The 22,372-nt window shown below is 43.7% G+C and overlaps 1 protein-coding gene across 3 annotated transcripts in view; it reads right to left on the bottom strand.

Moving 5' to 3' along the window:
- The window catches only part of LOC119377905 (puratrophin-1), a 449,908-nt gene that overhangs the window by 14,253 nt on the left and 413,283 nt on the right, over window positions 1–22,372 (bottom strand). For all 3 annotated transcript variants that reach the window (XM_049411366.1, XM_037647199.2, XM_037647211.2), the window contains 9 exons: window positions 17,199–17,387; window positions 15,942–16,145; window positions 13,978–14,378; window positions 12,359–12,643; window positions 11,276–11,482; window positions 8,163–8,238; window positions 6,586–6,759; window positions 2,979–3,068; window positions 937–1,080 (listed from right to left, as the gene is read on the bottom strand). In XM_049411366.1, the coding sequence (XP_049267323.1) occupies window positions 937–1,080; window positions 2,979–3,068; window positions 6,586–6,759; window positions 8,163–8,238; window positions 11,276–11,482; window positions 12,359–12,643; window positions 13,978–14,378; window positions 15,942–16,145; window positions 17,199–17,387 (1,770 nt within the window). The remainder of the gene's footprint in view (window positions 1–936; window positions 1,081–2,978; window positions 3,069–6,585; window positions 6,760–8,162; window positions 8,239–11,275; window positions 11,483–12,358; window positions 12,644–13,977; window positions 14,379–15,941; window positions 16,146–17,198; window positions 17,388–22,372) is intronic.

Below are 22,372 nucleotides of genomic sequence, written 5' to 3'. Positions count from 1 at the left end.
ACGGTTGCAGGTTTGAGAAGCCTCAGGAAACAGGTGATGCACGAAAGAACGGCACATAGAGGCCATCAGACAAACCTCCACGCATGGCGCTATATGTGCACCTGTCTTACGGACTAAAGTAAATAGCATAGAAGTGCAGAGTGGCTCTTCACTTTCGGCTCGAGCCAAAATGGCACATACATGACTGCTTGGTTGTCAATGAAGTACCTAAAAAACCCTGCCAGTACTAAGAAGCACAACACATGCTTTGTTACGTGAAGAATCAAGGCAGTATACAAGGCGATTCTTCTAGTGTGGTGTGTGCTATACTATATTGGTCAACAGGGCATAACACTTAGCTGATCACTGTCAAAGATGTCAGTAAAGGCCACTTTGCCATCACACACGTGCCCTATATTAGCTTAAATTAGAACAGAACAGATTCCTTTTGGAACTGTTTTGCATAAAAGAAGGGAATACTAACTGCATTACGAACGTTGGGGTTGGAGAGGCACATGCTGCCCAACAAAGGACTTTCTAGGTATGGTTTTCACCTGTCGTGGCCTAGTATCAAGTAAAGGTCAGCTTTAGTAATAATTTCTGGGGTTTAACATGCCATACCACGATATGACTGATGCATGCCATAGGGGACTCCAAATTAATTTTGACGAGCTGGGTTTCTTTAGTGTGCACCTAAACCTGAAAGGTCAGCATTAGTCAACCATCTGTGGCATATGTATTACTTCTTGTGTACCATTCAAATTCATGCTGGGAACAGTGATTCCCAATTCAAGCAGCTAACAATCCTGTCTAAAGAGAAACAGGGTTGCATGTTCCAATCCACTTGGTCAGAACAGCATGGTAATGCTGGCCAATGTCAAAAGAACCATGACAGAATTTACACTAGATGCATAAAACCAGTTTAGCAATGCCAGAGAAACAAATGTATAGGGGTACCTTTAAATCAGCATGCTCAGGCTCCCTTTCAGGGCACTCCTTTAGGATTTGCTTCAGCAAGAGGGCATATTTGCCCATCCTTTGTACTGGCTTCAGCAAGTAGCTAGCAAGGTCCATTTTGTCTCCAAGCTCCAGCTGCTTTTCCTGCACAGGGGATAAGAAAAAGAAATGATTCATGGCCTAAACGAAAGTCCTGTATAAAGTTTGAAATACAAAAGATAGCTTATCTGTCGTAGAAAAAAAAAATGCCCTCAGTGGATATGGGTGCTGCAAAGCACTAGCAACTGCCAGACCACAACAATGTACTGCTTGAAACGCGATTAAATCACAGTAAGGTTTAAGCATTCAGAGTAGCTCTCATCCTCAGCTTATGTTGGCTGTCCATGGTAAATAATATCCCTCACTTCCCCATGGTCATATGACATTTTATGAAGTGTCAACTGAGCAGCTAAAATAGGCATCACCCACACTCTAACTGGTAGTCAGATAAGCTCAAAAAGCTATTTGAGCTTTTTGCCTGCATCAATAGATGTGAAGGCATTAATACTACACTTAGCTAATGAGTACTCTTGATGAAAATTCAGTGAAAAAGTTAATAATCTGGCAAGACTTCAAATCTGCCAAGAACAACGGGCCAGAAAAAGAACTATTATATGAAATATCAAAGGCCATTGGCAAGTAGTGCACCTATGACAGGACAAGGAGTGACAAAGAAACACACAAATTCGCTCTTTGTCCCAAATTGGATGCGATGCACCGATGGAATTTGTGCACCAATTTCATGTTGCGATTCTTGGTGCATTATCACACACCAGCAATCCCAACATTCAAAGCCAAGCAGTTGATAAACATAAGCACATCAGAAGGACCATAAATGGACCAACACATCTTCTAGCAATTATTCAGGAAATTTTATTATTTCAAAAAATATGTACCATGAAAAATGATAAAGTGGTCTCTGAAACACAGTTTACTATCAACAAATTTACTGCTGCAGACACAGAACGCCCGGTAGAATGTGCGTTCCTAGCTTTTTCCAGTTCTCCATACGAGTACTCACGAAGCAAAAAGCAAATTTACTTGTTTGACATTAAGAACACACGCATCATTTTTACAGCCAGCAGGTAAACAGTACTACACTGCAACTTAATTTCAGCTTTTCATCCTGTGCACTATCAACAACGAAAAATTTAATTTTGATGCACTGCTAGTGTTAAGGCGCATCATCTTATTACAGAACACAATATGTTCTGTTATAATGCTCAGCGTGGGGACATTACACCTCTAGTAAGTTGGGACCCCCTGACTGCTGCATTTATACACTGCTAAAAAGCAATAGCTTTAAATGAAAGACTTTCAAGTTCCAGACTACCTCCCCGGGTGCTGCAAGTTGTTCTATCAATGTTTGCACCAATAACCCGTTTCAGTGTTCATGAACTGTTGGCTTCCACTGATGCGAATGTTTTACTGCCTGGTGTGTTCACACAAGACAATAAAATTATGCCCTAATGTGCCATCAAGCCATTGTGAATCGAACATTCCCCATGCTGCTGCTGTAATATGCAGAAAAGCTGTACAGACTTCCACGCAGCTTGATGATGACTGGTCAGTCCCACAATGTCGGATATGCCATGCCTGAACTCGAGGTGTGACGCAGAATATAATAGATTTTCGAAGAGCCATGCAACAGACCATCCTCAAAGATTCATACAAACACCATTCAGTTACGATGCCCTCTTAAAATAATTGTTCACCCCTTCAGGTTATAAATTTCTCGCACACCTATGATGGTAGTCATCCATTTTTGACAGTGGTCATAACCACAAACCATACTGTAGATGTGCGAAATCAAGAACAAGAGACTTTATTAAAAATCATGAGGCAGAAAACCAGTCTGGTGAAATTAAAAGTGCTTTCTTTGAAAGTTTCAGTGAATTATAAGCATGCACAAACATCAGTATCGAACTAGCAAGACAACAATTTTAGAAAAAACAAAAATGAGCAAAATGTATCAATGAAAACAATTGAAGGAACAAACTTACCTTGAAGAATGCATTGCCATATTCGGACATAAGAGAATCGGACTTTGGCTTATTTTTGTTGTACAGCGCATAGAGGTAAAACTGAGGCTCCTGAAAGGTAGACCAACAGTGTGCAATTAAAAATAAACTTAAAAAATGGCTCAAAATTACATATACTTGACTTGAAGCAGAATAAAACTTTAGTGCACTGCACAAGGCTGTGGTATGCAACTTGTGCCTAACTGCTGCGTAGAAAAATGATATTACACTTTTGTTAGCCACATGCGGAGCAAGCTTACAGACACAAACTTCTGTATTCATGAGCGGATAAAACAGGATTAGAGGCATTTGTATTATTCATGCAATAAAACTGCAAACTAGGGGTGTGCGAATACAGCCGATCCCGGTTATATCGAACACGGATATATCGAATTATTGGCTATATCGAACAGTTGAGAAATCCCCTTGAATTTCCCATGCAAAAGTATGGGGTTGGTGTGCACGTATATCGAACTCCCGCACAGCGAAACATCCGCTATATCCAACGCTGCCCCGCACCGAAGCCCAGAAAGTGCATTTTTCCTAACCACTATTGATCATTTTTCGGCTGCGTTCTTATAAGTTCCAATCCCTCGTCGCGCGCAGGTGACGAAATTGCGTTGCTCTAGTTCGTTGCGCAGCGCTTGTCAATTCACCGGTATATTTGACGCGCGGTCCGCAGGTTTTAACGCATGGGCTAGTGTTTTTCAAAGAGGCTGATTGCCAAGGGCACCAAAATGAGAATTCGAAGTGACTTCGCAGTTTTGTTGTATTGTTTGCATTCCCTTCCTTGTCTCTTCGCGCACGATGGCATGCGGGCCCGCAAAGCATGGCCTTCGAGATTCGCAACCTTGTAACGTATTTTTAGTGTTTTCGGTTTTAAAACGCTAATCTCGGAGGCTACGCTTTTTTTCGCATTTCTCGCCAAAGTAGCCGCTGCCTTCTGCAAAGCCACAAGTGCCATCGGTATCGCCAACATTTCGACGGTGCAGAAATGTTTCTTCGTGCAGCGGTGCAGCGTTGTCTCTTGCAGAATGTGTACTGTGTGTACTTCGCGCTTTGTTCTCGATAAATCGTCATTCGGGAGTCGAACTAAACATTGTCCCGCTCGTAGCGATAAAAATGATGACCGGTGCTTGAAACGACGTCAAGTAAAGCACCGTCGTGGGCCTTGGTGCCAGGTCACAACTTCGGGCGCGTCATGACCGCAGACTACGGCGTACGGTGCGTCAGTGAATTTTGCGATTTAGCGTCTCCGGGCGCCGTATCGGACGGGAGCACAGCGAGTGACTTCATCGGTGCAGATAACGACGTAGCTGTTTCTGACTGCATCTATGCAGAGATCATAGCTGACGTTGCCGGTGCTGCGGAAATGGACCCACGCGGTTTGAAGATGCCAGCCGCCGCTGCCACCGCTAAACCCTTTACCGCGCTACAGAGCTCGCATCAGCGTTCAGCGTCGATCACCGCTGTTGTGGCGGAAGGTACTGAATTTACTTATTTGGAAAGCTTATATAATATTGACGATGACATGATGAATTCACAGCGCGCAAGAAGCAAGACAAGTTGACGGACTTTTTTCATGCGAAATAAAGTGCGCTAACTTGCAAAAGAAGTTCTCGCCTTGTTCTTTAGCATGTGTGAGCGAATCGTCATGTTCGCGCTTTTTACGATTTCAGAAAACTGTGTCGAGGCCTGCAGTGCTTTAATAAAAGCCTCAAATACGCATATTTCGTATATCGAATTATCGATATATCGAACTATTTCACGATCCCCTTCGAGTTCGATATATCCGGGATCGACTGTATTCAAAAGTTTCGAATATTCGTCGAATATTACATTCGAAATATTCGTATTCGATTCGAAAATCGTGTATTCGGAAAGTTTAGAATATTCGATAACTTCGAATATTCGAAAAATTCGAATATATGATTCGATTATCATGCATAAAATAACTCGTCTTCCACATTTCTGCTGCGTTCGTATAGCTAAAAATGTTGCCGAGAGGAGCGATACACATCGTAAGTACATGGAGGCACAATATCTGCCTGCGACGAGCGCCCCAATACGTATGATTTATTGCTGGTGCATCTCCGACGTGCAGCGCTGTTGGCGATCATGTAACCGTACATTTTCAATATTATGCGACCGTAACGTGCCGCACTACCACTCGTTCACTATGCGGGACCACTTCTGAAGAAAGGCAGTGACCCATGTGACTGGTGGCGGACTGTAGGCACCTTCAGATACCCCAGTCTGGCAAAGCTTTGCCCCATGTACATCCCTATACCAGCCACTTCTGTTCCAAGCGAGCGTGCCTTTTCAGTGGCGGGGGGGGGGGGGTGTCTCTGTTAGAAGGGAGCGCCTGCTGCCTGATCATGTGGAGCAACTGATATTTCTTCATGATAACATCTAGTCATTACTTTCATTGTGCCGTGATATTCGCTTGCGTTGTGATGTGCATTGTGCTAGCCTGGACATTGTGTTCTGGAGATAGCAGTGTATGCACACAGTGTAGCCAATCAATTTGTCTGTAGTACACAAGATGCGACTTGTCCAGCAGCTTCGTTATCAACACAGCAACACAAACACACAAAAAATATGTTTTTTGCCACCCTCCGGCTGTTACAAACACGTATCCGTCACTGCATCGATACCACAAGATATAACCAGACATTCATATTAACCACACTTTTAAGATCTGCAAGACCCAGGTCACCTCGCTCCCGCATATGCTGTGGGAATGTAAACACCAATACCCGTCCATTAACACTGAGACCCTCGCGTCGAGATGGCATGCCGCCCTGAGCAGCTCCCACTACGACGACCAGCTTTGGGCGACCCAGCAGGCCCGCGAGGCGGCGGAGAGGCAAGACCTCGACATCCCCACGTGGGAGGCCTAGGCCCAGCCAACCAAATTGCTGGTTTCAATAAAAGTTTATTCCCCCCCCCTCCTCCTCCTGCAATACCTTTCTCCCAATTCACACTTGACCACGAGAGGTTGCTCTGATGTATCTAGCCATGAACCATGAAAGGTAAAGCTTTGTCAAGAGTATACAGGTTACTTCAGTATTTCATCACATATGCCAAAAGTATGCTGCAGTTGTCTGTAGCATTCTGCACACCAGACCTCTGGATGGCGAGTGCGGGAGTTTTTTTTTTTTTTTTTCAGTTCCAAGGGTGTTGAAACTTTTGGAATAGCAAGTAGTTGGCATGGTAGTAATAGAGAACATGGACTGTATACTGTTCACAAGGACTACAATCACATTTTTAAACATTACTTTCATGCAGCTATCAAAAACCCATATTCTCAAATGTACAGGCAGAAAAAACTTTTTCTGTTCCATATTCTATTTCTGATGATTCCAATACAGTACAGTGCAAAAAAAAAAGGGATAAAGGTTAAAGGGTAGCTTTGCCAATTTGAGAAAAAAAAAAAAGGAGGTCGAGAAAGATTGTTTACTTAAAGTTCCTTATGTGCAGCGAGGAACTGCACAGGCTCTTAATTCATAAGGAACTTATTATTGCATTGACGCTGAGTTTCCTACACAGTTCAAAGCATATTAATCAAACTTGAGTATGATCTTACATATTGCAGGAAGCACTGTCCAACCATGAAGGGGCACGATTCACACTGTTCCAACTGTTGGAGGAAGTAGAGGCTATGAAACTCGTAAATCTTCTCTATGTTTCCAAAAACAACGTTGCGTTGGCCCCGCAAGGCTTGGGGGATGTCTTCCCTCATCAACTCCGGAATGTAATTCTGCAGTAAAACGAAAGATAAAAAAGAAAAGCACATTGTTAATAAATATAATTCTTCAGCAAATAGTCATTTGTACAGGCGCGACAAATTCAGAAGCAGCAGCTATACACATTGAGGCAGGCTTCTCGTTGCGGTCGCCCACCCCTTTGGCTTCAAGTTTAATGAACTAGAGGACAACTTTCTAGCTGTTGCCCCCGAGTAGAGTCAAGATAATTTGGACTCCCTAGGGACCGTGCAAGATCATCCGAAAAATGAGGTAGTGTCAAAAAACGAGTGCATGCTTTTTAGATGCGAAGCAGCTTTTGCGCTGGGCTTTGTCCATAGTTCCAATGGTGACCGTCTGCTTTCTACCACCTAGCATAGCCATCTGAGCGCACGCTTGTGCCAAGGAGAAGGCTTCTTCCTCTTGTTCTTCGACCGCCTTGATACGTGCAGAGCACTTTAGGCGCCCAGGCTGCCGTATGCTGTCCTAGCTTGGCGTAACGCAGACAAAACCATGTGTGCTGGCACGCGCTAGCGCGTTCGGGCCTGTGTAAGGGGCTAGGTAAGACGCTGTGGCCTCTCCCCCTTACACTCTCTCAGCAATCACGTGATGGCGTCGGGGAACGAGATTCTGCAGACGGGCGATGAACCCACGTGGCGTGCTCCAGCAAGAGTTCGGGACAAGTAACAGCAACAGCAACTACAGTGAATTCATGGAGTGCTCCACTTGCAAGGACGCGTTAACATAGGGCAAGGTGCCCGTGATGAACGGAACTTCAAGTCGACCCATGCGCTGCTTCGCATCCCCACATGGTTCCCTTTAGTGGGAGATGGTGTAATTCTTGCTTCCCCTTTCTGCAAATAAATCCCGGCATGCACTAACCAGTAGGTACAGCATACAAGCCACTGCGGTGCAGACAGCAATACATTAGACTCTATGAAGACTTTGTCAGGGAATCGTGGCAACTACATTTTAACCATTGGTATCTTGAAAATGGGCAAGTACTCATGATGTTACTGACAAGACAGGGCGGGTGCTCGTGTGTATAATTAAGGAGCACACTGTGTCCTGTAACAGTGGCCCCTTCATAGTCTCAGTATATTTCACTGCGCAGCAGCTCTGCATTGCGGCGCAGCTGACTTTTGGGAACCGCTACAGCTGCAATCGGATTGGCACACGAGAGCGCTGGTTAAAGGCCGCAAAAATGACTAACATGGCTGCAGCTGTGAATTCAAACCATACCATTTTGAACATGCAATATGAGCACAAAGTCAGAAAAATCGAATGCTGAAGCATTCATTATTTCATACGTCCCTATACATTGCACTCTAGTGGGCATGTAGTGGAAGAAAAAATGCAAAGAAATGCACGTTTCTACTGGTATAAAAACCTCAGCTTCATGCTGCATACTGTTGCTTACCTCAATAATATATGCCAATGACTTGACATAGTCCCGTTCTGTTTGTACCATTTCCCGCATAATGAGTAGCAAGGTTCTGGAATTAAAAAAAAAAAAAGAGGTGGTTTATGTCATGCAGTTAGGACTCACCAGACAAAAATTATTCAAAACACACTTTTACATATTGAAGTTCAAGTGCATAAAGGTGTTGCCCTTTCCTCCTGTACGAATTTTATAAAAACCACATTTCAGTCTCCCAGGATCCAGTAAAACAACTGGCTAAACTGCAAAAAATTCCCCACACATCATTTTCCTGATAAAGTACAGCAAACAATGTTACAGTATTTCATCTCGCATACATTCATTCTGCTTCCTAAAGCTGCATTTAATATCTGTTGTATCCAGTAAATATCAGCTAATAAAAACAAATGAAATGACAAATAAGTGAAAGATACCACTAAAGCAAGCATTTTTATGTAGTGTGAGAATCAAATGTAATGCAAGAGACGGCAAATATACTAGGACAACTTTTCATTTGTAGTCATATCTGCCGAGAATCTTCCCACAGCTACCGTGTAGCCTCACCTTTTAAATGCGAAGAATTTTCAACGAACCCAAGGCACTTTGAGCATTTCTATCTACGTATCTATCTATCTATCTAGCCGCCTACGACTGGGTGCTCTCGTGATTGCCTCTTTAACTTGGTGTAGACCAAAATTGGCATGGGAGGCTAAGGGGGTCTGACGAATATGACTGTCTGGTCATAACATTAATAACGTGAAAATCCTGCCGCGTACGTTGTCAAACGCTTTCTTCCAGACACGTGTGGCGCATACCCGTTTACCATGGGTCACGGTGTGCGGGTATGTGCCACAGGTGATTGACAGTTTTCATCTACCCAGGAACGGCGAGAACAGACATTGGTCATTTAAATGAGAGAGCTTTAACAAAAACCAACATCAGCACCGCTGACCCGGCGAATGCAAAGTATAAAAATTAGAATCCAAGCAGGAATCGAACCTAAGCATTCTGCGTGGCAGTCAGGTATTCTACCACGGAGCCACGCCAGCTTTTGATACTGTATGGAAAAATGCACAATGCAGGTGTCATTTCGGTGTAACGTCAGCAGTGGTTTTGGTGCTGGCTATCTAATTTTATAACAAAGCAATACACACTACATTCGTACCCCTACGACACAGGTATCATGTCAGGTCAATGTCTGTGGTTCCAGTGTTGACTGCACTTTAATAGCGGTCTAATACACATTACATTTGTATCCCTATGATTCAGCAAGTTATATTCAAGCGTCTCTCAACCAGAAAGAATACGCTAATGAAAGTTACGTATGATGTTCAATCATTGCACAGTAAAGTGCACTTCGTTTCTATATTACTGACGCATGTGCCCTAACGTGAGCGCTGACGTTACGTCAGACCATGAGTTATGCCAGTGTTGACGTGCCTGGTAAGCCCACGATGTGCACCCAACTACTACACTTACTAAAACACGTCGATCCACCTTGTAGCGCTTGGCTCAAAGCCAAAAGATGTGGTATAGAACTACTCGCTGACTGCTTCGCATGAAACTGATTACCACAAGGCATGGGATCTGCCGTACTTTTTCATACCAAGTCTGTGGTCAGGGCGGCGTTTTAGCAGCATGCCACCTTATGGATTTTAGTATCTCACCTGCATTGTCAATGCAGTGCAAGTTTTGTCACGCGAGTTCTACTTTGTGCATTTACAAAGGCCACTAGAAAAGTTAAGCCTTCACTATTTTACTTATCCAGCAGTTGACGTCAAATGCTGCCGTCTGTCTTTCCATTAGTCAACTTAAGACAAGAAATTAAAAACAAATATTCCAACCATTGGGAGATAGCGGCAATATTTAGGTCTAACACGCAAATGTTACTCTTTCGCATGCAGGGGCGTAGCCAAGGGGGGGTTGGGGGGTTCAACCCCCCCCCCCTCCCCGAAATTTTTCAGTTTTGCTTGCGTATATATACACGCACACATACAAACGCACGCACGAATATTACATAAAGTATGGTTGAACCCCCCCCCCCCCCCCCGCCCCCCGAAAAAAAATTTCTGGCTACGCCCCTGTTCGCATGACATCCTTTTTATTATAGAAATTATAGAAAAGGACAAGGCCTTCGAGCTCAGAACAATGGCAACATGACACGCTCAGAGCCCACCATTTAAGCGGTGATACTAGCCAGTAAGTGGAAATGATGACTGCAATCCAGCATACACCCCTGTACACTTCGCAAAATAAAAACCTGCACTCTAAGCAAATGTTTAGCAGGTAGATTACATGAGCTTATATAAAGATTACACGAAAGGGTTGATACACTGACTTGGCTGCTGCTATAACTGTCTAAGGGGTCTACTGATAAAAGCTTACGAAATGTGTGCACCTGTATTAAGATACCACAGGCTCTCGCAGCATAAAAGCCCTTACTTTTCCTTTAGGACTGCCTTTTGCTACTGTGAATCATTCAAAATCCACTGAAAATCTGCTGAAAGATCCGTTAAATTATCCACTAAGATATCTGCTGTCCACTAAAACCGCATTTGCGCCGCTAAACAAGCACAAAATTTAAATCGAGCTGGAAGTGTGCTAAAATAGCAGTGCCAGTGTCTATAGGTGCGCACCAACAGACATGAAGTGTAAAAGCCTCGGTTAAGGAAATCAACAATGACAACGTTCTGTTTTTGTATGTAGTTTCCTTTCAACCAAATTAATATTATAACATACATATAAGTATAAATGTTACAAAGTGGTTCAAGATCAGTATGTTAGACCATGCTATGCTGCAGTCCCCATATTAACAGGAAAAAAAGGTGTCCAGTATGTGTCCAGTATGAAGAGCAAGCAAACAGCACTGAATGACTCTTGGCAAGCACGTGATGGAGAAGCCTGTTAGGGTAGAATAAGGAGCCGAGCAGAAAGGAGGAGGTTGGATAGTCAATGCAACAAACAAATGGAGGGGAGAATAACTCGAGCCGATGCTTGGTGAAAGGACAAACACGAAGCACAGGTCCAGTGAAGATTTGCACAGAGAATCAAAACAAAAACGGAGCATGAGAGCAAAAAAAAGAAGGGTATCGCAAATGCACAACAGCACTGACTTCCTGTTCCTTAGCTGTTCCTCGCTGAAATTGGCATCACTAATCGCCGAGTCAGCTAGCTGCAGAGCAGATGCTCGGGTCAAGAGATGACTGTTGACTGGGACAGGAACTCTGCTGCCTCGACCAAGGTCAGACGACTGCCCTTCATTCTTGGCTTGCTCAGAATCCAGTGAGGTCAGCTCCTCAGACTCAGGAGAGCTTATGGAACTTTATAAAGTGGGAATAGGGAAGATTGTGCAAAAAAAAAAGAGAGGGGGAGAAAGTTTTTTTTTTTGCCTTATAAGACACATCAGTATGTACCAGCCTACTTAATTTCACGAAATGACTTTGAATGCAGTCGCCCTTCGCTAGAAGCTCACAAGCATTGAACACTTTTTAGTAACTTGAACTTTGAATGAAAGTAAAAAATAAGTGAAACGCTTCAAAAAGCATCGTAAAGTTTGTCCCGATGGCAACTATCACTATGTTTTTTTAGACCATGAGCACCGGGTACTTTAAACTTGCGAGATGGCAATTAAATACATGTGGCTGCCCAGACACTGCAGGGCAGACTTCAAGTAAACTATACGAGACAGCGATTGCTTAATTCTTAACAGTTCTCAGAACAGTTTATCAATAATAAGACACCTGAACAGTATTCACATCACTAGAAAATATTCTAGAACATGTTAGTACATATATGTACATCAACATAGTAGATACCTATTCTTTTCCCATTTCCACTGCGTAACTACACTTTCAGGCCTTTAGAAATGAACACAACACATTTTTAGCATAAAACGGATTCATTTGGCACTTAAAGGCTGGATTCTAATCTAAATACACAATCGCAAGAAAAAAAAAGAAAAGGACTCAGCGGAACTGTAACCTTTGTTTAACCTTTGTTGTAACCTTTGTTGCGCACTTTTTATCTTTGCCTTTCTTTTTAACATCCTTCTTTTTTAATTACAGTAAGCATAGGCTGCGTAAAAATTGCCCCTTCCCTACTATTGGTAAAGCAGGGTCCCTGAAATAGGGAGAAATAAAAGCTACCATGAATGAGACTTGAATCAGAAGGAACAGTGTCCAGGCTCTTTGCTCTACCTTGTGAGTCCATCGCTGCCTTCAAGGTCCGACATGGCTGTGCGATCAGACACCAACCGTTCGTTCTGCGCTCGAACCCTGACGCTTGCTCGGCTCAGTGCTTCCTCGCAAAGCTGCCATGTATAACTGCGCCGCATCAGCTTGCGTTGTGGACGACACTGGTGGCCTTCCTTGTGCAAAGAGTTGCGCACTTTTTCCCGCAATGCGCTCAGCCCTGCAGATCGGGGACAGCCATCCTTGCTCCGAGATTCCAGGAAGCTTCGCGAAATGGATGTCACGGGACCTCTGCGAACAGCCATACCCAACAGGTGTTGTGCAAAACGCCTGCTACAAGTGCAGCTGGAAATCCTGTCCAACTGCCCTGTAACTAATTTCCTAGATCAAGGCCTACAAGCAACATGCCAAGATTTCTTGCGCTGTATTAAAGAGTGCAACCACCCATAAATGAAAACTTCCTGTGTTCATACAAAACCAATAATTACCAACACCACAAAGCAGGAAGAGTGCCATAAGAGCACTGTTTCATGTATTAAAAGTAGAAACCTGAACAGAATTGTGGGTGTCTACTGCAATTTCGACCTCCATGAGTTAATTAGGCTCAATCTTATAAGCACAATTCTATAGTAAAAAATGTGAATACAGCACATGCTCTTACTAGAAAACAGATATACACCCTACCCAGAGCTCGTTTTTTTTATTTGTTTAATATTATGAAGAATGCATTTCAAAATAAAAGAAAAAGCTATGGTTGCTAATAAGAACCCTATTCAGAGCTGCGTCATTTAGCAAGCAAGCATAAAATGCAGAAATAGCTGACACGGGGGAATAGCTGTTTACCAGAAATTCATTACATCCTTCTTTTCTAACGAATTCTAGAGAGTATATGCAAACAGGAAAGAGGCCATTTATTCTGCTAGACAAAGTCATTTTGCAGAAACCTCAGAAGGAACCTGGTCTTTGCCTAATCACCACCTAAATGCGACTTCTTTCCATGTCCTGCTAAATTCCGATTCTTTATGCATTCATATGCCTCGTCCCCACTGTCACGCATTCACAGTAAAGCAAAACATGTTTATTCAACCTGAACCAGGCACAGTCACAATGTCATCATCATCAGCCTGTCTTATGCCTACTGAAGGATAAAGGCCTCTCCCAATGACCTCCAACCCATCCCGTCCTGCGTAAGCCAATTCCATTTTACGGCTCCAAATTTCTTAATTTCAAACACTACACCTAACCTTTTTCCGCCCTCAGCCGCACTTCCCATTTATTGCTATTCATTCCGACGTTCTGACTGTGTTGATGTTGCATTGATGATGTTACATTGAGACGTTCCATTCCGACATGTACCTGCCTAAATCTTGTGCCTATATAGGTGTACAAGCAATTTTTCAGGAAACAATTGCTATCTACAACTGCAGCTAAACACTTTCCCACAATGATGGTACTCGTACATTGTTAATGCTGCTAAATAAAAATCCAGAAACATTATGTTATATCATTTCTGTCAGTCCCATTGGCATTGTGAACAAGCACATGGCACATAACATGTCACATTAACAAAGGCTCCAATGTTTTCATTTTTTTTATTCCTCATTTTGTGAAGCTCGCAAACGCACCTTCGCGTAAGGTCATCAGTTATGAGGCCCTGGCTAAGGAGCTGCTCCTCCTTCTCCTGGATGTACTGATCGAGGGCGAAAGAGTCTTGCACCACTGAAGTGCCTCCAGGTGCTGGGAATGCTGTGTAAGAGTTCATGGGAGGTGGAGTTGAGTACAGGTGGGGTTGAGTAGTGGCAATAGAGCGGCGCCGCACAAACGAGCAGTACGGTGTACTGGTTGAGCCAGGGGTCCAGCTGTTTTGAGGAAAGAGGCTGCACCCATCCATGGCCGACGAACGGAAGCTACCAGTTAGGGACGGCGATTTGCGACCTTCTAGCTCCAGCTGCTGGCGAGCTCGCAGTAACGTTGCGTGGCGCGCTTCCATCAGCTCGGCCGTTTCGCGACACCTGGCTTGGGCAGTCTGCACCAGAAAGAATCACCAAAGAAATGAAGATATTGTACTGAATTCCAAGATATCTCTGCCATTAGGAATAGGAGGGTATTGCGTAGCCAAGACCTATGGATAGGACAGCGTGTCCGATCAGCCATTCCAATTTTGTGCAATCATTGAAACTCGGGTTGAAATTAAACTTTAATGTACGAACATCATCGTATACATGCCCCTCTTTATTGAATAATGTGCACTGCTCACAAATATTAGTTTCTTTTTTAAAGATTTATGGGCAAACAGGTAGAAAGCAATTTTCACTCAACGTCATAAAGTAAGAAAATTCAAGGCATTACAGACATCTCTGGGTCTTGGCAAAATAGAATGCCATGACATATTTTTACTACTCCATCCAAATATATTCCAATGCCATGAAATACTAGTTCAAGTAATTTGATTGCCAATGATTTAGGCATACAAGGAGGGCATTTCAGGTATGAGGACAAGTAGGTGAATTGGTACAGCGAAACAATGAAACGGCATAAAAGACAAACAAGAAAAAAAGAAACAAGACAGAGCACTTTAGTTGAGAGTCACTGCTTTATCTTGCAGTTCCTTTTGTTATCGTCCTTCATGCTGCTTCATGCTAAAAGAGTTTATATTATTATATGTGCAGGTATGAATCCAGGGCACAATTTATTTTATCGACATGGTTGAGAACTTCTGGCTTTAGAGTTTTAGCTTAAATCCAACCAAACCTTTCATGATAGCCTAGGAATATTATTCTGGGCAGCAGTCCATGGCACAAGTGAAGGCCTGCTCTTGCAGTTTGGAACCATTTAAACATTTTATCTAAGTGTAATAAAAGGCAGTTGCTTTGCTAAAATATATCACCCATCTCACACTGAATGCAAGTTGTCAACCAATTACTGAACCTAAGCAGCATTAGGCTCAGTCGGTGTTTGGAAGGAAGACAAGCTGGGAATGTTGACTGCTGATCAGAGCTCCCCTTCTACTGAAGAATAGATTAAATCAAGCTAGCACAAGCACAATATAAACAAATGCAAAGACAACCGTTTTCTGGAAGACTATGCAGATGCCTTCATATTTGACAATCCTGCACTGAAGCCTAGCATCACAACTCACCACCGTAAGCAAGACAACTGTGAATTTAACAGTAAGAGATCTCCTGTCTCTTTCAACCTCAGCAAGTGCACTTTGTATTTGAAGATGCTGCCACATGAAAGGGGAGGTTGACCATTCCTGACCATTCCTACCTTGACCTCACCAAGAATCATATCAGCACATATGACAAAAGATTAAATCAGACATCAAATCAGTAAATCAGACATCAAAAACAAAAAGATGGCCAAAAAGAAGGTTTGGCAGCAGTTGCGAGAGTGTACTTTCTACATTGACACAGTTGCTTCCACTAACATTACTGTTGTGACATCTGGTGGTGGCCACCATTCATCAATACAGTAATGCCCAAAACCAGTATGCACAACCTTTAAATCTCGAGTAATCAACATAGTAGCTGCTGCATATTATGGCACCAAAAAGAGCAATTCACAATCGAACTGCATAACTGCGAACCTTGCACTGCTCCACAAGCTTGGGATTATCCAGCTTAGACGACAAGTCCAGCATCTCGCTGAAGTTCTGCTCCGAAGGCGCGGGATGCTCTTCTTGGTAGTCTTGCAGAAGCCTCATGAGCTGTGTCATACTTTCAGGAGTAGAGGCAGTATCCATCTTCATACTTGACACAAATTTCATGGCATCTAAAGCCCATTCATAGCTCTAGGGGTGGAAATAAAAAACAGTAGTTATTGCATTTATGTGCCCCAAGACCACCATAGTTATTGGGACACATTACAAAAGCATACTGCTCTGCAAGAAAAATGTCAGTTTCTGAAGAACAGCAACGTTAAGCATCGGCCATGCAGTAGCTAGCTCAAACTCTAGACAGCTTAATGTGATGGCCCGACACTGAGTGCTGCAGAAGTGAAAGCACACTTTTTATGCAAAAGCTAGCATTTCTCAAGGTGCTGATTATGGTGTCTGATCATGCACAGGTCAAAACAGAGCATAGTTTAGGAAGCACTGATGTACAACCTGTCTCTTGGGTACACAAAAAATCTGACAAGTGTTGATGGAAACTTTGTATGACAAGCGGCGACACCACTGCACTTGCTTATAAATAGCTGTCAACCGATAATTTCGACCCCTGAAATTTGGGCATGTTCAGTCATTTGGACAGCTTTGCAGCAGTACATTTGCCCCACAATCATTATGTGCAATGTGAAACAAAATTCCCGACACCTTACAGTTAAATTATTCTGACTGCACCAGCATGGTTGCCCCTTAATTCTACCACTAAAACAAGCAGAAAGAGGTATGACCTTGTTTCAATATGCTCCACAGAAAAAGCGTTCCACAGCCAAACCACCAGAGCTATAGAGGCCGCATTTGTCCGTTACACACACAGCACCAATTCATTTACATGTTAAATGAAGACACGGTCTTGAATAACTTCTCTGCCTGCGGTTACAAGTTGTCAATGCTCTGGATCTTCGAGCAGTTTCAATGGTACCACTTCAACATGCATGTAAGGACCACAATGCGCTCCATTGTGTGACGGATTTCTTTTAAAGAAGCTGCGTCATATTAGTAGTCTTGTAACTAACATATTGCATCTCCCAAAAGGTTCTAAGTCATTGCTTAATTTATTTGCAGGTATCAGAGGATTCGTAACCAGTTGCACAAACTTCATGAAAGGCAATGAACTTGATGAGCATAGCTTTTTGAATGTACTATTCTGATGCAGTGAGCACAAAAGCACTTGCAACTCACATGGTCCAGAAGAAGATAGCACCGCGATGTGTCCTCCAGTTTTTCCCGGGTGTCCTCCAGCTTCTCAGTGAAACACTCCAGGTGATGCTTGAGTGATACTGCAAGCTCCTGAGTGCTCTTGGCTGAGCCTGCGACTGAAGATGTCATGGCCACCTCTTCGAGAAGGTCATTGCCCTTTTCAATCTGCCTCTGGAAAAACAATACCAAATATGCTTCAGGCACCAGTGCTGCAAGATATGCATAAACATACATCCCACAAAAGTATTCATTTAGAAAATAACATAAGGAAAACCAGGCCGAAAAAGAATTAAATTGCAAAGCATACTAGTACAGTAACTTCCCTTTGAAGCATTTTACTATTTATGCGCATAATACATCGATAAACCATGTGCAGCAAGTTAGCTCCTATAAGAGTGACCGTAGTGACTACATTAATTACATGCTTACATGGTACTGCAAGGCTTGCACGCCCACGGTGAGCTCTTCAGCTTATTTTCGATAACACGAAATTATGGAAGTCTTCGCGACCACAACTACTCACCGCATGCTTCAAAAAGCTACGCATTTTCTTTTCTTTATGTAGTAATTATTTCTGTCTCGTCAACATCCCTCGACCGAGCGCGGCACTGAAGTGTCTGGCCGCTGCGGCCTCGTAACAGGAAGGACCGATCGCCGCCGGGCACCAATTACGCCTTTAGCGGAATTGCGTGGGCACAACGGCGGCGCGCGAGGTGTCCGTGAATGCGATTACCCGATACTCGCCCACCAGTCACCGGCGCCGGCCCCACGCACCGCAGACGCCGCGTCAATGAACGCCGCCCGCCGGCCAAGGGAAGTCGACGCCGGCGTGAGTGTTACTCAGAGCCGAGATATACACACCAACTTCAAACTGGCGTTTAGACCTTTTAAACCAGGTTTAAACAGTGCCGCGTTAGCCTGGCGCGCCAAGCAAGCAGTCACGCGGCTAGCCACTGACTCGCTGACTCCACGCGGTATGACGAAAAAAAAAAAATAAAGACTGAAAAATGCTGGTGACAAACATATACAAAGCATGACTACAAAATACAAGCGTTTCATAGCTGCGCAGAGACTGCGCGGTAATATCGGTACCTAAGGCCGGTCAACAGCGCCCTACTAGGCAAGATGCGTCCCACACGTATTTGTTTATCTTTCTGGATGTATACGTTCTCCACCGGCTACAAACTGTTCCAGCGTTATCGCTCGGCGCAAGACTCGCTTTCATGTACTATAACTTTATCGGACGTTATCACAGCTTGTATGCGAAATAATCTTCAGTAACCGGATTACGCGCGCGACTATGACATGTAAGCACAACGCTTACACTGGAATGACCCATGATTCGCGTATAAGTAGCCGACGCGCCTGACCCATGGTCGTAGATCATACCATACGTTAAATTTTCGAAGACCAATGACTCCGCTCGTCGCTGTCATGCTGCTTCGAATGCGACTTAGTTCGCCCAATAAAGAATTTAGTCTTGAATGAACGATTTGGCTGCTCTATCCTACACCATCACGACATGGCAGGCGTTTATCGGTTTGCGTTCTAGTCCGGGTGAAACAAACACGCAGAAAGGAAATAACCTGGGTTAACTGTATGTGTTCCGCATGGTCGCTGTGGCAGGAACCCTCGATGTATTCTGCGTACGAGCCGTTTGCCTGTTCCCATGGGTTTGATCAGGAAGCGAATGACTCCAGTCTGTGACCTCATAGTGCCCTACAAACAGCTTGTTGCGCGAAAGGTGCCAAAAAATCCACCAGATTTTAGGAGGAGCATGTAGGAAGCTTGAAGTACCCCTTAATTTCACACTTGTGTCCCTCCTTCTATCAATCTTCGATCACTCACCCGAAGCAATAAACGTTGGCGTGCAACCGTGAGGGCACACCCTTCGGTACGACAGTTAAGTCCGAGCTTTAATGTGTGTGTATATATATATATATATATATATATATATATATATATATATATATATATATACACACACACACACACACACACACACACACACACACACACACACACGTGAAGGGCGTGATGTTGCACGCTCATCGCGAAGTTAATGTCAATGCAAACAAAGCAACTGATGCAACTTCAGCCCGCGTTGTTTGTTTCTTTTTAGCACCCGACGCACACTTGCATATGCAAGCCCATCAGAAGAACGGAACACGAATCCCGGTATCCACTTCAGTTGCTGCATGCACGTCACCTTTTTACGGTACGTGTTTTAACATCGCACAAATACATTTCCTACCCTTTCGGAATGCCGCTCGTGCAACGTCACCACAGAGCTATAATTACAAATTCCAGATACTGTAACTCCAAGCGTAATTAACGCTTCGTTGCTGAAATGCCGCTTTCGAAAGAGGTTAATGAGTAATGGGCTGAAGAATACTGGATGGTCAGGTCTGTGCGTGAGTTATTAAGCACCCGTGCAGGGAGCGAAATAGGAGCCTTACTAATGCCTAATCGCGCATGCTGTTTGTTTAGTGGCGCTGTTCATGCCATGATGGGAGCTGCACATATGTGCAGTGAAAGAGATGTAGTTTACTCTCCTTAAAACTAGACGCCCAAAGGTGTTCGCCCCATAATACGAGCCTCGAAGGGTAAAGATAATGACGGCGGCACAAAGCAGCAGTCCATTCACCTTTCGCCCACAGACGCGTCTGAATGATGGGCTATTCCGGTGGGCCGTTATGACGCAAGCACAGAGCCTCGAGCCATTATTTATATAATTGCAGGGCACACGAACGTGCACGGAGAACCACGGGTAGATAGGCGCTTATAGTGTTTAAGATAACGTTTAGCTCCAAAGCGCAACGAACAGTCTTTTGGGCCGCGTGCGAGTAGGTCAGGCGCCAAGAGCCGTTCTTGTTTGCGATTTTAGTGCTGTTTTTCTTGCCATTGTTCAGCATTTTAGAACGGGAATTGATCACCGCTGGCGCCCATTACATGACTCTCCATACGATACGATCTCACTGCTTTCACTGTATAAACTTCACGTTGTGCGGAGAAATAAGTGCCAGAGAAGTAAGCGAAAGCACCATGCGTTAGAAGGTGGGGAAGCCCATTTACAGCAGCGCTTTTCAAGGACAGCGCGTGGTGGCCTCGCGGCCGCTGACAATTTAGCGAGCGAAAATTAAATGGTTCCCGTGCCTTTTGCAGTGCGCGTGTATCCGACTGGAGCGCAGTACAAAGGAAAAGCAAAACTGTTCCACGTCAACAAAACGCCGGCGGCGCACTGTGCGCGCATAAGCATACTATTTAGCGGCAAACAATGAAGCGCCAAAAGTAGTGCGAAAATCGTCAACCGCATTCTTAGCCTATTATATTAAAAACCCCTTGAACTAATGTGAAACACTCATTTTCTTGGGGAAAAAATGTTTTCCGCTGGTCTGTTTTTGCTCGTAGTTTACCGCAAAATAAAAATTGTTATGTCACAAATTATTTAACTCGGAACTATTACTTGCAGATTTTCCTTGGGTCGGCGCTTTTTGAATGCGCCCTCTAGCGATCAATATAAACTAATATCGAAAACTATGCTTTGCCGACGCTACGCCTTAAAACGTCACTCGCGGCGAGGAGTGTAGACAATGGCTATTACGCATATCAGGCGAGTATTACCTATATATATATTACATTATTACATCACCAAGCGTTTTAACAAGTTTAATGAAAAAACGCCCACATCATTATACAAGAAGCAACATGTAATAACATTGTTGTATAAATATTTATGTCCAATAATTCTAATCATCGATCCGACGTTCCACCTAAGTAGCAAAACAGCAAAAACAAGAGCGTCAGCGAATGCCTGTGTCAAGTGAAACGGCGACCGCATTAAGCAAACACTACAACGCGGCCATTTTGAGATTAGACAAACAGCTGCGCAGTCTACATGGGCCTGTACGCAACTGACTGCACGACAGGTTTCCTTTATGTCAGCACGATCGTAAATGGTGACTCTTTTATTGCTTTTTTTTAGTATATCACCAACGCGTGATCGAAAGATATTGCGAAGTACCAACAGCGGTGCACAACTATGTCGAAAGTGCACACGCATAAATTTATACACGCCCGTGCGCATCGCGCATGCACACGCATTTTCGCACGGGGCTTTTGGAAGAAGCAGCAACTAACAAGCGCTCCCCAGCGTGAGACCAAACTGCGGAGCCTGTACGCATCAGACGCCAGGAACCGTTTGGAAACACACGGACATGATTGCAGAGATGAGAGATACTATACCGGCTTTCCTGCGTTCTCGCTGCATGCTGAATTTCTGCACCACAAGAACGAAGCCTCCGGCGAAAATATTTGCGTGTAAAATGCTAAATGCTTTAAACGAGGGCAAACGACGACACATTTTCTCGAGCTCAATTAGTACAGCTGCATCTACCTCGCAAACCAAAACAAAGAGAGCTGCAACTTTTTAAAGTAGCACTTATTGAAATGCCACAGTCCTGCTACAATCTGCCGTAACGCTTGGTCGTGAGGTCCGTACAAGCAAATTACATCTATACATTATCACCAAGTAATCATGCCGAACGTGCCTATAATTTTTATAGCGACCGTCAACATTAGGTTAAGCAGCTCATGTTTCATAATAAATGTTCCTGCGTTTCACTATAGCCATTAAAGTGACTGTCGACAAGACGGCTTGCTATCGTGAAAAATTAAAACCATGTCCTCATCTCAAAGCAATATATTAAAGCTCTCGTTTGAATTAGTTCGCGGTAATGGACTGACTGTTGAAAAGTGATGAAGGTTAAAAGTATTTGCTCGAGTCCCAAGTCGTTTTGACTCTCTGTAATAGTTCTTCAAACTTACCAAGTTCGATCTGTGGCTTCTCTAAAATACAATGTGGTCCATCTTTGCCGATTAACAATTACCTCATCCCGCACAGAAGCAGCCAAAATCCGTGACGTCACTTCGACCTGGTGTGGGAAGTTCAACGCGGCGTCGCCACCAGTCATTCGTTTTTGAGTTTTTTTTCTGGCTTTTTTTTTTGCTCTCGTCACCTAGATGGACTTTTTGTGGTACTTAATGTTGCTCAAATTGTGTTTCTCTCTAATGCCCCTTTTATGAACCTGTATATTTGCTTGTTTCATTGTTAGGCATGAATTAAATGAAGGCGAAATGAAGTACTGAATGAACAC

This window comes from Rhipicephalus sanguineus, chromosome 1, assembly GCF_013339695.2.
Source record: "Rhipicephalus sanguineus isolate Rsan-2018 chromosome 1, BIME_Rsan_1.4, whole genome shotgun sequence".
NCBI classification, from domain to species: Eukaryota; Metazoa; Arthropoda; class Arachnida; order Ixodida; family Ixodidae; genus Rhipicephalus; species Rhipicephalus sanguineus.
Note: the sequence above shows the minus strand (reverse complement) of the source record. Positions and strands in the feature narration are given on the sequence as shown.